Consider the following 15,219-nt stretch of genomic DNA (forward strand, 5'->3'; position numbering starts at 1 on the left):
GAAGATTTAAACCTTGGTATTTGGCTGACTAGACTTACCTTCACTGCAGAACACCTTCTCAATCCCTGAGAAGCGTACCACCTCCTTGATGGTCTTCTCTATCTTGCAGTACTCGCACATGGCCATAACCATGTTAATTTTTTTGTACTCATCACAGCATGCTTTGCCACAAAACTGATGCATTTTACCCTAAAAATAAAATGTTGATATCTTGTAATATTTTGCAATAAAAATAATTTTACCATCCAGTTTTATTTCTTTATGAGGTAGGTCAAATAACCCTTTCGCGTTCTCATTGGTTGCTCTTTAGCAACAACAGATAAACCACCATTCTTTAAAAGAGTCATAGGTCTCCTGCTAAAGAGCAAATGATGAGCAACTGACAGATTCAAATGTCAGCATTAAACCTACACTATATGGACACCTTCACAGGCCTTTTTTTTATTATTGCATTTTACTCAGTTGGGCTACAAATCCTTTTCAATCAGTCTTTATTAAAAATTTCAGCTGTTTACGAGATACAAGACTTAAAAAAACAAAGTTGAACTTTGATTTGGTCATAAACCAGCTTAAGGGCTCATGCACACGACCGTATGCCCTCCGAGACGTACGGTCCGTGAGCAGGCCATATGTCCTGTAGCGGCATACATCATGCACACGGAAGTGCACAGCATCATAGGTTAGTATGATACTGTGTGCATCGGGCCGGCCGCTGGACTATTGTCCTGCACTCATATGATATTATGAGGCGGGACAATAGCCCCGCGGGCGGCCCGATGCGCACAGCATCATAGTAACCTATTATGCTGTGCGCTCCAGTGTGCACGATGTATGCTGCTCCGGGACATATGGCCCGCTCACGGACCGTACGTCTCGGAGGGCATACGGTCGTGTGCATGAGCCCTAAGGCTGGGGCTACACGATTATCTTGGCTGCAACACCTGTTGTGCGACCAAAGATACCTGTATTTTTTTCCAATCCCACCCCATTTGGAATTGTTTTTACAGCTTCCCGCTACATTGTATGCCATAATTAATGGTAGTATTAGAAAGTACAACTTGTTCCGCAAAAAATAAGCCCCATACAGCTATGTGAACGGAAATATAAAAAAGTTATGTCTCAAGGAAGATAGGAAAGAAAAACGAAAACGCAAAAATGAAAAAAAACCTCCTGTATTCTAAGGGTTAAAACCCTAGGTTCATGGTTGCGGCAACCCTAATTAGCTGAATGGCTGCACTGCTACACAATAGGTCAAAGAGGGACTGGACACATGAGCCGTAAAGACTGCAGCTAGCTGTGTAGTATATATACAGTGCCTTTAAAAAGCTGTAATTGCAGTGAAAGGTGGTCCAATAAAGTATTGACTCAAGGGGGCTGAATACAAATGCTTGCCACACACATTTTCATTTATAAAAAATTTTTGAAAACCATGTATCATTTTTTTTTTCACTTCACACATACTTGCTACTTTGTGTTGGTCGATCAGATAAAATCCCAATAAAATACATTTAAGAATTTGGGTGTAACGTGGAAAAATTCAAGGGGTATGAATACTTTTTCAAAGGCAGCATACATGCCAGCTGTCAAACAAGGCAACATTTGAAAACCAGAAAAATATTTGACACAAAATACATACAAATGCAAAAATAAAAATACTAATAAAAACAAAATGATGCAAAGGTGCGAATCCCCCTGAGGGCACTGTGAACTACTCAATGCCCATCAGATCCACCAGTAGATCCTGAGCTACTTGTTTCCGATGTAAGATTTAGGGCCATTTAACAATCCAAAGACCCCATATAATTGAGAAGAGATAGGCCCCTTTCACACGAGCGAGTATTACGCGCGGGTGCAATGCGTGATGCGAACCTGCCCTAAATCCTGACCCATTCATTTCAATGGGTCTCTGCGCATGAGCGTTTTTTTCATGCATCAGTTCTGCGTTGTGTGAAAAAGGCAGAATGTTCTATATTCTGTGTTTTTCACTCAGCCCTGGCCCCCATAGAAGTGAATAGAGCTTCAGTGAAAAACGCATTGCATCTGGAAGCAAGTGCAGATGCGATGCGTTTTTCACTGATGGTTGCAAAGAGATGTTGTTTGTAAACCTTCAGTTTATTACGCGCGTGAAAAACGTATCAAAACGCTTTGCACCCGGGCCCAAAAAACCTGAACTGAACGCAATCGCAGACAAAACTGACTGAACTTGCTTGCAAAATTGTGCGAGTTTCATTGAACGCATCCAGAGCCAATGCGCGACGTTCGTGTGAAAGAGGCCATAGAGTTTGGCTTTTGATTAAGCAATATCATGCAAATCTGAAATGCGGCATAGTTCTCACAAATATATTTGAATGGAGAAAAGAAATGAAAAAGAACAGTGGTGAGTCTGGCGATCCAGTTTGTACCTTGTAATCCAAAAGTTCGGGCTTATTGGCAAAGAGTCGGCTGCACTGCACACATCTCAGCTTCACAGAAAGACGTGAAAAGGTGTTTTGTTGCTGGGATTGGGACTGTGATTGTGCCGCAGCTAGTCTCTGCAGTCCAGCGGCTGCTGAACTGCTAACTGTTGAAGAGGAGGATGTTGATGTAGCGGTGACCACAGTTGGCGTGCTATTCCCGGCTTGTGTTACTGCCCCAGCATTGACGCTCATGATCACCTGGCCTTGGGACAAGGGGACCACAGAGGAATTTGCGCCTGTGGGCTTGCTGAACAGGTTCTGTTAACACAAATGAAATATGGGGGAAACAGTGATAAAAGTGATAAAACCCAAAAAATAAGTTACAATCTTATTCTTGTGGCTTTATTATCTACTAATTTGCAAAGAGTTTAAAACACATTTTCGAGGCTCACCTGAAAGGACACGACACAGTTGTAGGTGCAGAAATTTCGGATGCTCCCATCAGACATTGCCAGATGATACTGGGGCATGGCCATCATTTTGCAGCTGTTACATTGTATCTGGATGCCTTTTAATTAGAAACACAATGATTAACCCCCAGGGATTAAATAGTTGAAGCTTTATCATTACATTAATATTATAAACACTAAGAAACTAAAAATATGCTAATTTCAACTCCTTTTTGGGGCTAGTTTGACACTAGTGTTAAAACTATCCAGCAGAGGACGCCCTTCCAGATAGTTTTAACACTAGTGTGAAAGTAGCCTGATGCTCTTTGTACTTGTCACAGGAAAGATGCAACAACTACACGTGGGCTTTGTTCACATCTTGCTTCTGGCTACATAAATGTTGGGAGTATTCCCGGATGTATCCCTCCGATGTGCCCTTATGCACTCATGCACCAAACGTATGTCCTTTAGTTATACACTTTGACACCCCGTGCTGGCATACCTTTTTATTCTCACGATATACTGTAGGAAAGTGTAGTCCGCTGCACTTTCCATGCAGAGGGACATAATAAGGATAAGGCTACTTTCACACTAGCGTTCGGGTGGCTACTTTCACACTAGCGTTCGGGGCTCCGCTTGTGAGTTCCGTTTGAAGGCTCTCACAAGCGGCCCCGAACGGATCCGTACTGCCCCAATGCATTCTGAGTGGATGCGGATCCGCTCAGAATGCATCAGTTTGGCACCGTTTGTCCTCCGCTCCGCTCAGCAGACGGACACCCGAACGCTGCTTGCAGCGTTTTCGTGTCCGCCTGGCCGTGCGGAGCCAAACGGATCCGTCCAGACTTACAATGCAAGTCAATGGGGACGGATCCGTTTGACATTGACACAATATGGTGCAATTTCAAACGGATCCGTCCCCCATTGACTTTCAATGTAAAGTCAGGATTATACCATCAGATCGGAGTTTTCTCCAATCCGATGGTATATTTTAACTTGAAGCGTCCCCATCACCATGGGAACGCCTCTATGTTAGAATATACCATCGGATTTGAGTTACATCGTGAAACTCAAATCCGACAGTATATTATAACACAGAGGCGTTCCTATGGTGATGGGGACGCTTCAAGTTAGAATATACTGAGAACTGTGCACATGACTGCCCCCTGCTGCCTGGCAGGTGCTGCCAGGCAGCAGGGGGCAGACCCCCCCCCTCCTGTATTTAACTTATTGGTGGCCAGTGCGGCCCCCCCTCCCTCCCCAGTATTAATTGTAACCAGTGCGGCCCCCCTCCCTCTATATTCATCGGTGGCCAGTGCGGATATTAAATATGAGCAGTGCGGTCTCCCCCTCCCTCCCCAATATTAAATATGAGCAGTGCGGCCTCCCCCTCCCTCCCTCCCCAGTATTAAATATGAGCAGTGCGGTCTCCCCCTCCCTCCCTCCCCCCCCCCCATCATTGGTGGCAGCGGAGAGTACCGATCGGAGTCCCAGTTTAAATCGCTGGGGCTCCGATCGGTTACCATGGCAGCCAAGACGCTATTGCAGTCTTGGCTGCCATGGTTACTTAGCAACAAATAGCAGCATTATACTTACCTGAAGAGCTGCGATCTACTGGTAAGTGACAGGTCTACTGGTAAGTGACAGGTCTATAGGCAATGCGCCGCACAGACCTGTCACTTTACCAGTAGGAGGAGCTCCCGGCCGGTCACATAGATCGCAGCTCTTCAGGTAAGTATAATGATTCTATTTGTTGCTAAGTAACCATGGCAGCCAAGACTGCAATAGCGTCTTGGCTGCCATGGTAACCGATCGGAGCCCCAGCGATTTAAACTGGGACTCCGATCGGTACTCTCCGCTGCCACCAATGATGGGGGGGGGGGGGGGGAAGAGGCCGCACTGATCACAATACTTTGAATCCGCACTGGCCACCAATGAATAGAGGGAGGGGGAGGCCGCACTGCTCATATTTAATACTGGGGAGGGAGGGAGGGAGGGGGAGACCGCACTGCTCATATTTAATACTGGGGAGGGAGGGAGGGGGGAGACCGCACTGCTCATATTTAATACTGGGGAGGGAGGGAGGGGGAGACCGCACTGCTCATATTTAATACTGGGGAGGGAGGGAGGGGGAGACCGCACTGCTCATATTTAATATCCGCACTGGCCATCGATGAATATAGAGGGAGGGGGGCCGCACTGGTTACAATTAATACTGGGGAGGGAGGGGGGGCCGCACTGGCCACCAATAAGTAAATACAGGAGGGGGGGGGGGGTCTGCCCCCTGCTGCCTGGCAGCATCTGCCAGGCAGCAGGGGGCAGTCATGTACACAGTTCTCAGTATATTCTAACTTGAAGCGTCCCCATCACCATGGGAACGCTTCTGTGTTTAGAATATACTGTCGGATCTGAGTTTTCCGAAGTGAAAAATCAGATCTGAAATAAACTGTTATGCAAACGGATCCGTTCTGAACGGATGAAAGCGTTTGCATTATAGGAGCGGATCCGTCTGATGAAACATCAGACGGACCCGCTCGAACGCTAGTGTGAAAGTAGCCTAACATGTACAGTACTGTACAAAAGTTTCAGGCAGGGGTGGAACAAATGCTGCAAAGTAAGAATGCTTTCAAAAATAGAAGTGTCATTTTTAGTAAAGTAAATGAACAAAAGAGAAATGTAAATTAAATCAGATGACTATGTTTGGGGTTCGTTGTCCTCCCTGATAGCACTGCATGATGGATAAGTATCTGCCTGTATTTATCAGCATTAAAGACACCATAAATCCTGGCCAACTCCAAAAGGTGATCACACCAAATATTCATTTGATTTAGCTTTCTCTTTTGCAACCTTTTAATTAATAAACTATTAACACATCTATTTTGCAGCTTACTTTGCAGCGTGTACTGTATAACACAAAATATACATTTTTGTTTTACAATAGGAGTCCATGTGCAAGGAATTCCACTGTACGTGGGACACGTCAGAGGAATGCTATACCTTGGACATAGCTAAAATGGGATGAGAAGAAGGCCCTAACATGTTTTGTATTCTGGCCTTCAATGAGATTCTCTATGAGAAAACAAACATTTCAAACATACTAAATGGGATTTCCAGAATTTTTATCTATCTTTAGGACAGGCCATAAATAACAGACCGGCTGGGGTCCAACACTCTGCCAATCAGCTGTCCAGGAGTAGCACTGGCACCAGAACTACACAGCTCTGCCACGTGTGACTTCAGGAAAGAGCAGCACTGCAGTAACCAGCTCAGTCCACTACACAATAGACGGCGCTACTATCAAAACGCTGATCGCAGGTGAGTGCAGAATGTCCATCCTGAAGCAGGCCATCAATACAAAAGTCCTAGAAAACGCTTGACTTCACTGTGACATGGAGCTGAAAAGGTAGGGCTACCTACACAACGTACTTTAAAACAAACATTATATGTAACTGTTAAACATGGCATTTGGAGTGAAAGAAGTTGAAATAAACCTGATGACGTGACAGTCTGGACTCTGTAGGCAGACAAACAATTTACAGAGCAATACAGCTCAGTGCGGCCCACACTGTTGGTGTTCTCGATCATTTCTGCTGACGAACGTAAAGTTTTACATAACGCACATGGAGTGATCTTTGCAGATTTCTGGTGGGGGAAAAAAAGGTTCAATAAAGAAACCAAAAATGACCGTCCTTAAATGCTTACATTATAATTTTATTAAAAGGGGTGACACAACCCGATCTGCAATCATTCACCATTAACGAGTGGACCATCTGAGCTTTTTACTCTCCAATGCTCCCCCTTTCCCTGTGCTGAATCGCGCAGGGCAAGGGCTGTTTGTTTACATTTGTACAATGCTAGGTGGAGGCTTCTGCTAGCCGTGTTCTCGGTGACGTCACCGGCTCTAATGGGCGGGTTTTAGTGCTGCCCATTAGCAGCGGTGACGTCACCAGGCTCACTGCTAGGCGGAAGCGTCCACCTGGCTTACCTATGGAGAGCCCGATACGTCACAGAATCTCAAGAAAATTCCCTTACTCTACGCAATTCAGCGCAGGGCAAGGGGGAGCATCAGAGCTCATGGTGAATGAGTGCAGATCAGGTTGTGTCCGGGTTCAACCGCTTTAAATGGGTTATTTAACTTCTCAAACAGCCCCCCATGTGCCAGCCCCTCACAGGTAATATACTTACCCCGCTCCCAGCGGTGCGGGGACCAGGAGCGGCGCAAGTATATTACCTGCGCACAGCCGAAAACATCTGGTGTTGGGTGAGAGCAGCCAATGGCAGGCGGGGACGAGCCTCCCTAGCGTCACCCACGATGCTAGTTAGGCTCGTCCCCACCTGCCATTGGCTGCTCCCCCCCCAAAACCAGATGTTTTCATCTGTGTACAGGGAGAAGCAGCAGCGGCAGTGCGGGAACCAGGAGCGGCGCAGGGAGCGGGAGAAGTATATTACCTGTGAGGGGCACATGGGACGGCTGTTTGAGAAGTTGGATAACCACTTTAAGTATGGAGGTACAGCTGTGCTGTGTGTGTATATTATTTCTAAACCAGCATCTGCCATGTATCATACCTACCACCAAATCTATCTACCATTTTAACTAGGAAACCATTCTGCTGTCTTTTTTTTTTTACCATATACAGCTAGATACAATATACCTGAGAGCAGATTGTCATTCTGTCTATTCTCCACACAAACTATAAGAAATGGAACTATGATTGTTCTATTCACCTGTTTGAAGGCGGTCACACAAGCGGAACTGCAGAACTTTTTGCACTGGCCATCAATGTTCAGCAAGTGGCACTGTCCAGAGCCACTATAGCAATACCCCCCGCAATTTTCACAACAGTTCATAGTCAGGTTGTTTGCGGAGCGGAATTTCGAGAAGCAGACATCACTGCAGAGCTTGTGAACCACATTCTGGTAGTTTACTTCATGTCGAATCTAAAAGTAAAAATTCAGAAAATAGATTAAATTTTCCCCCCCCTAGAAACAGTGATTAACTGCTGTATCTGGTATAGCAGCTCCGTCTCATTGAAATGAACAGATCTGAGCTGCAATACAAAACCTAGCCTAAAGAAAAAAAGTGAAGCTGTGTCTGGGAAGAAAGCACACTCTTAGGCCTCTTTCACACGGGCGTTGTGGGAAAATGTGCAGGTGCGTTGCGGGAACACCCGCGATTTTTCTGCGCGAGTGCAAAACATTGTAATGCGTTTTGCACTCGCGTGAGAAAAATCACGCATGTTTGGTACCCGAACTTCTTCACAGAAGTTCGGGCTTGGGTTAGGTGTTGTGTAGATGTTATTATTTTCCCTTATAACATGGTTATAAGGAAAAATAATAGCATTCTGAATACAGAATGCTATTATTTTCCCTTATAACCATGTTATAAGGGAAAATAGTACATTGAATAGACCAGGGCTGGCCAACCTGCGGCTCTCCAGCTGTTGTAAAACTACAATTCCCACCATGCCCTGCTGTAGGCTGATAGCTGTAAGCAGTCTAGGCATGCTGGGAGTTGTAGTTTTGCAACAGCTGGAGAGCCGCAGGTTGGCAAGCCCTGGAATAGACTGTCACCTAGCAACCATGCGTGAAAAATCGCACCGCATCCGCACTTGCTTGCGGATGCTTGCGATTTTCACGCAACCCCATTCACTTCTATGGGGCCTGCGTTGCGTGAAAAACGCAGAATATAGAGCATGCTGCAATTTTCACGCAACACACAAGTGATGCGTGAAAATCACCGCTCATGTGAACAGCCCCATAGAAATGAATGGGTCGGTATTCAGTGCGGGTGCAATGCGTTCACCTCACGCATCGCATCCGCGCGGAATACCCGCCCGCGTGAAAGGGGCCTTAGGGCGCATTCACACGAACATGGTTTGGTTCTGCACCTGAGCCGCATTTTTTGTGGCTCGGATGCAGACCCATTCACTTCAATGGGGCCCAAAAGATGCGGACAGCACTCCGTGTCCTGTCCGCATCCGTTGCTCTGTTCCGTGGCCCCGCAAAAATTATAGATCATGTCCTATTCTTGTCCGTTTTGTGGACAAAAATAGGCATTTCTATAATAGGCCGCCCGATCCGTTCTGCAAATTGTGGAAGACACACGGACGGCATCCGTGATTTGCGGATCCGCAATTTGCAGACCGCAAAACACGCCACATTCGTGTGCATGAGCCCTTATTCTTATCACATGTAAACCCTTAAAAGTGGTATTGGTAACTAAAAGTTGCCCCCTATCCATTGGATAGGGGATGACTAACTGATCGGTGGGGGTCTGACTGCTGTGAGAATGAGGGTTCAGTATCCCTGTCCTGATGTAGCGGCAGGTCAAGCATGTGCACTGCAGCTCCATTTATTCTTTATGGGACTGCAGAAGATAGCTGAGTACAGCGTTCAGCTTTTTCTAACAGTCCCATAGAGAATAAATGGAGCACGTTCATGACCTGCCCCAGTAAGTCCTGTTAGCTAGAAGGTGAACTTTAACAGCATTAGAAATCTTGACACTTCTGGTTGGTTAGTAGTAGATGCTTCCCACCATATCGAGTTTACATGGTGGTTTTGGGGAGAACATTTCATGTTACCTACTTACCACAGCATTTTTCAGACACACGCTGCACTTAGTAGAAATGCTATTGGTGTGAATGGTTACTGTTGCCTTCCTCTTCAACTCAAAGGATGACAGACAGGGTTGGCTACAGAAGTCCTTACTGCCACTCGTACTGTCAAACTGGGCTGTAATGACATCCTTGGGGTCTACAATGACTCTGAAGAAAGGACACAAACAATTAGAAAATATAGCAGAGACTGGAGAGGAAACACAATATTTTACTAGCTTTTTAATAAGTCTACTTTTTAAATAAACATTTAATTCTTAATAGTTGGAAAACAACATATTACTCTTGTTCACTTGAATCTAACATATATATTTTATTCTAGCAACATGTAGCGCAGGGATCAGCAGCCTCCGGCACTCCAGATGTTCTCAAAATACAACTCCCAGAACCCTCCTTTTATTTTTAGGGGAGTCATAAGAACAGCCAAGCAAGTGTGCCTCCTCGTTCATCGGCGGTAGTATTACACTGCCAGGTGATCATTAACGAGCACTACCACAAATGCTTGATGGCGATGATATTGGCGATTATCTTCTAATGTAATAGGGACTTTACGGTGATACCAAATACGTATGATTTTATTTGTTTTGTACTACTTTTGGACAATAACAACATGTTTTAGGTAAAAACTATGTTTTTTTTATGTTGTCATCTACCAATCAGAACGTATTTATTTTCCACCCATGTAGCAGTGTACGGGCTAGTGTTGGGCAAATTACCGGTATATAAGATATACCGCTGTAATGAGAAACGTGGATATGGGCGTTTCATAATTACTGCAGTATTTTGTGCTCTCACAAGACAGAAGAAACCAGTGCCCTAAAGACAGAAGAAACCTGTGCCCTAAAGACAGAAGAAACCAGTGCCCTAAAGACAGAAGAAACCAGTGCCCTAAAGACAGAAGAAACCAGTGCCCTAAAGACAGAAGAAACCAGTGCCCTAAAGACAGAAGAAACCAGTGCCCTAAAGACAGAAGAAACCAGTGCCCTAAAGACAGAAGAAACCAGTGCCCTAAAGACAGAAGAAACCAGTGCCCTAAAGACAGAAGAAACCAGTGCCCTAAAGACAGAAGAAACCAGTGCCCTAAAGACAGAAGAAACCAGTGCCCTAAAGACAGAAGAAACCAGTGCCCTAAAGACAGAAGAAACCAGTGCCCTAAAGACAGAAGAAACCTGTGCCCTAAAGACAGAAGAAACCTGTGCCCTAAAGACAGAAGAAACCTGTGCCCTAAAGACAGAAGAAACCTGTGCCCTAAAGACAGAAGAAACCTGTGCCCTAAAGACAGAAGAAACCTGTGCCCTGCAGTGGAGTATAAGGTTTGTTTTTCTAAATAGATCTATGTATGGCACTACTAGGGGAAGTACCTGGTGGAGGGAGGAAAAGCATTAAACATTGGGACCATTATACTACAGTGGGGGGGAAGGGGGAGAGAATAGGACATTATACTACAGTGGGGGGTTATACTACAATGGGAGGGGAGCATTATATTTTGGGGTCATTATACTAGAGGGGGGACCATTATATAAATGGGGGTAATATAGGGGCCTTAATGCCCTATGGGGACATTATTAATATTGGGGCTACTCTGGGGGCATTATTGGGCACTACTACTAATCGGGTTGCTACTGGGTGAAATCAAGGGGGCACTATTACTATTGCGGACAGTCTGAGTTATTAGGGGGGGAGTGGGACTATTTGTATAGCATGATTATCTCTGCAGTATAATGTTTAGGGGCACTGGGGAGAACAGAGGGAACAGTAATAGAGGTAGCAGTAGGATGATGATTTGGGGGCACCAAGATGGGGTGGATGATAGAAAAGTGAGGAATCTAAGATGTCTGTGTGTCAAACTCTGCATAGACAAGACACGGCTTGAAAAAATTATCATGGCGGTCTGATCTCCGAAGGGAGAAGATGAGGAAAGAGACCATCTATCTCAAATGAGACCTCACTGGATGCAAGAGGTATATGGGCCTGTATTACCCTGTATGTTTAGAAGTGATATATGTAATGTCCACCCAAATATGTCTTTCAGGCTTTGTGCATGCACACGTGCGCACTTTTGGTCCGCATCCGATCCGCATTACTATAATGTATGGAGGAAGACAGACATTTTATTGTATAACCCCCATACTAGTGCTGCAACGATTAATCGACTTTATCAATAATATTCGATAACGGGATTAGTTGTCGACGAATCCAGTTATCGAATAATCGCTGATTCGTTGCTATGCGGGCGGTTTACTTTAAATCACTGCATCTTTATTTTACCTTACAATGAAGTTCCAGTAGCAGGCAGAGCGGACGGCGGCGTAACGTCACTTAATCACGTGATGCGCCTGCTCCGACTCCTTCATTAAGTGGGCGGAGCAGGTGCGTCACGTGAGTGAGTGACGTTACGCCGCTGCCCGCTCTGCCTGTTACCTGAGCTTCATTGTAAGGTAATAAAGATGCACTGACACTGAGTAAAAGTTACTGCCGGAATAGCCTGCTGTGAGCAGCGGGGCCGGGGCTGTTATGGGAAGGGGGATCTGTGCGCCGCTATTGGGGAGGGGGATCTGTGCGCCGCTATTGGGAGGGGGATCTGTGCGCCGCTATTGGGAGGGGGATCTGTGCGCCGCTATTGGGAGGGGGATCTGTGCGCCGCTATGGGGAAGGGGATCTGTGCGCCGCTATGGGGAAGGGGATCTGTGCGCCGCTATGGGGAAGGGGATCTGTGCGCCGCTATTGGGAAGGGGATCTGTGCGCCGCTATGGGGAAGGGGATCTGTGCGCCGCTATGGGGAAGGGGATCTGTGCGCCGCTATGGGGAAGGGGATCTGTGCGCCGCTATGGGGAAGGGGATCTGTGCGCCGCTATGGGGAAGGGGATCTGTGCGCCGCTATGGGGAAGGGGATCTGTGCGCCGCTATGGGGAAGGGGATCTGTGCGCCGCTTTGGGGAAGGGGATCTGTGCGCCGCTATGGGGAAGGGGATCTGTGCGCCGCTATGGGGAAGGGGATCTGTGCGCCGCTATGGGGAAGGGGATCTGTGCGCCGCTATGGGGAAGGGGATCTGTGCGCCGCTATGGGGAAGGGGATCTGTGCGCCGCTATGGGGAAGGGGATCTGTGCGCCGCTATGGGGAAGGGGATCTGTGCGCCGCTATGGGGAAGGGGATCTGTGCGCCGCTATGGGGAAGGGGATCTGTGCGCCGCTATGGGGAAGGGGATCTGTGCGCCGTTATGGGGAAGGGGATCTGTGCGCAGTTATGGGGAAGGGGATCTGTGCGCCGTTATGGGGAAGGGGATCTGTGGATGACACATATAGCATAAGATGCTATATAGTGTCATCCACAGATCACCCCTCCCCATAACAGTGCACAGATCCCACTCCCCATAACAGTGCCACCCGCAGATCCCCTCCATAACAGTGCCACCCCCTCCCCATAACAGTGCACAGACATCACTCCCCATAACAGTGCCACCCGCAGATCCCCTCCATAACAGTGCCACCCGCAGATCCCCTCCATAACAGTGCCACCCGCAGATCCCCTCCATAACAGTGCCACCCGCAGATCGCCTCCATAACAGTGCCACCCGCAGATCCCCCTCCCCATAAGTGCCACCCGCAGATCCCCCTCCCCATAACAGTGCCACCCGCAGATCCCCTCCATAACAGTGCCACCCACAGATCCCCTCCATAACAGTGCCACCCATAGATCCCCTCCATAACAGTGCCACCCACAGATCCCCCATAACAGTGCCATCCACAGATCCCCCATAACAGCGCCATCCACAGATCCCCCCCATAACAGCGCCATCCACAGATCCCCCCCCATAACAGCGCCATCCACAGATCCCCCCCCATAACAGCGCCATCCACAGATCCCCCCCATAACAGTGCCATCCACAGATCCCCCCCATAACAGTGCCATCCACAGATCCCCCCCATAACAGTGCCATCCACAGATCCCCCCCATAACAGTGCCACCCACAGATCCCCCATAACAGTGCCACCCACAGATCCCCCATAACAGTGCCACCCACAATTTGTTTTAATATGGCCTTGAACATAATTTTTCAAGTAAAATCATATAAACCTCTTTGTTTTGTAATTTTGGTGTTTTTCCCCGATTAATCGATTAAATTATCGACAACTAATCGATTATTCAAATAATCGTTAGCTGCAGCCCTACCCCATACAGTATAATGTCTCCTTGTGGCCCAAAGCGGTCTTTCTTCAAAATGGGTATTTATCACGAATATTATATATATATATATATATATATATATATATATATATATAAATAAAAATATATAAAAAGTTGATGAGCAGCACACAAATCCACAGCGGTGCAATTCCTTGAAGCAGACCACAGACCCGGTCCTGTTAGATATATATATAAAAAAGGCCAAGGCAGCACTCAAAAATCCGTGAAAAAAAGGGGTAATTTAATCACCCAGTGTGACTGCCTATGACTTGTGGACCATTAGGGACATAACCATTGATATATGAGGAAGTGGGAGTATGTGAACAAGGGTGATAGTGGCGGTATGCCATTGCCCGTTTTACAGTGTTTGACTCCCGTCGCTTGAGTTATTAAAGAAATGGTGTAGTATGATCGGTCCATTGCTATGAATGGCGGTCATGTGACCACATGTGTCAGACTGTTTCCACCTTGATTCGGGAACGAGCATGCTCAGTCTCTGTTTCGTGCTGAGTCGCCATCTTGGATGCGGGCGTCTGTGTGTTCTATGTGATAGATAGTCTCACGGGATGAGGAGTTTCCCACGCCTGCGCACTACTTAAGTCCGGACGCTGACTGAGTCCTGCCGTCTCAAGCTGCATGTGAGAGTTCTCTATTAGATGAATTATTGTTTTTAATCAGCACGATCATGTACACTTGATTTGAATTATTGATTAATGATGTTATGCACTGTAACCAGATGAATTCATGACCAGAATTTTTTTACACTTAGCACTTTATGATATATGATCTGTTTTTAGTGAGATTTAATTATGTACACTTGATTTATACTGTTCTTAATAGTGTTTTTGTAAAAATTGATGTATGTATTATGGCTTGACAAAGGCTCCATGGAGTGAGCTGAAACGTTGCTGTCTTTCACATGGGTGATTAAAATGCCCCTTTTTTCACTGATATTTGAGTGCTGCCTTGGCCATTATATATATATATATATATATATATATATATATATATATATATATATATATATATTAGAGTTGTTGCGATACCAAATTTTTGATTCGGTTTCGATACCATGAAAAAGTATTGCGATACTCGATACCATTCGATACCACGCGAAAAAAATAAACAAAAAAAGCCACGTGCATTCCTCATTTTTAAAAATGGCGAATCGCGCAGTTTTTATTTTATTTTTTCTGTTCCGGCATTCACCACCTAGATTTTTTTTTTATATTTTAATAGTTTGGACTTTTCTGACGTGGCGATGTAATATGTTTATTTATATATTTTATATGTGAAATTGGGAAAAGGGGGGTGATTTATACTTCATATTTTAGTGTTTTTTTTTTTTTCACTTTTTATTTAATAACTATTTCCCCCCTTAGGGGCTAGAACCTGGGATCTTTCATCCCTTTTCCTATTCACCCTGATAGATCTCTATCAGGGTGAATAGGACTCCACACTGTCCCTGCTGCTCTGTGCTTTGTGCACACAGCATCAGGGATGTTACCATGGCAACCAGGGCTTCTGTAGCGTCCTGGCTGCCATGGTAACCGATCGGAGCCCCAGGCTTACACAGCT

General features: G+C 46.0%; 1 protein-coding gene across 1 annotated transcript in view; it reads right to left on the reverse strand.

Moving 5' to 3' along the window:
• ZMYM4 (zinc finger MYM-type containing 4) overlaps positions 1-15,219 on the reverse strand; it is an 87,667-nt gene that overhangs the window by 26,727 nt on the left and 45,721 nt on the right. The window contains exons 7-12 of the mRNA XM_040424374.1: positions 9,432-9,606; positions 7,568-7,780; positions 6,334-6,484; positions 2,849-2,964; positions 2,403-2,714; positions 39-189 (exon numbers count right to left, since the gene is read on the reverse strand). Of these exons, the coding sequence (XP_040280308.1) occupies positions 39-189; positions 2,403-2,714; positions 2,849-2,964; positions 6,334-6,484; positions 7,568-7,780; positions 9,432-9,606 (1,118 nt within the window). The remainder of the gene's footprint in view (positions 1-38; positions 190-2,402; positions 2,715-2,848; positions 2,965-6,333; positions 6,485-7,567; positions 7,781-9,431; positions 9,607-15,219) is intronic.

The sequence above is a fragment of the Bufo bufo genome, chromosome 3, assembly GCF_905171765.1.
Source record: "Bufo bufo chromosome 3, aBufBuf1.1, whole genome shotgun sequence".
Lineage (NCBI taxonomy): Eukaryota > Metazoa > Chordata > Amphibia > Anura > Bufonidae > Bufo > Bufo bufo.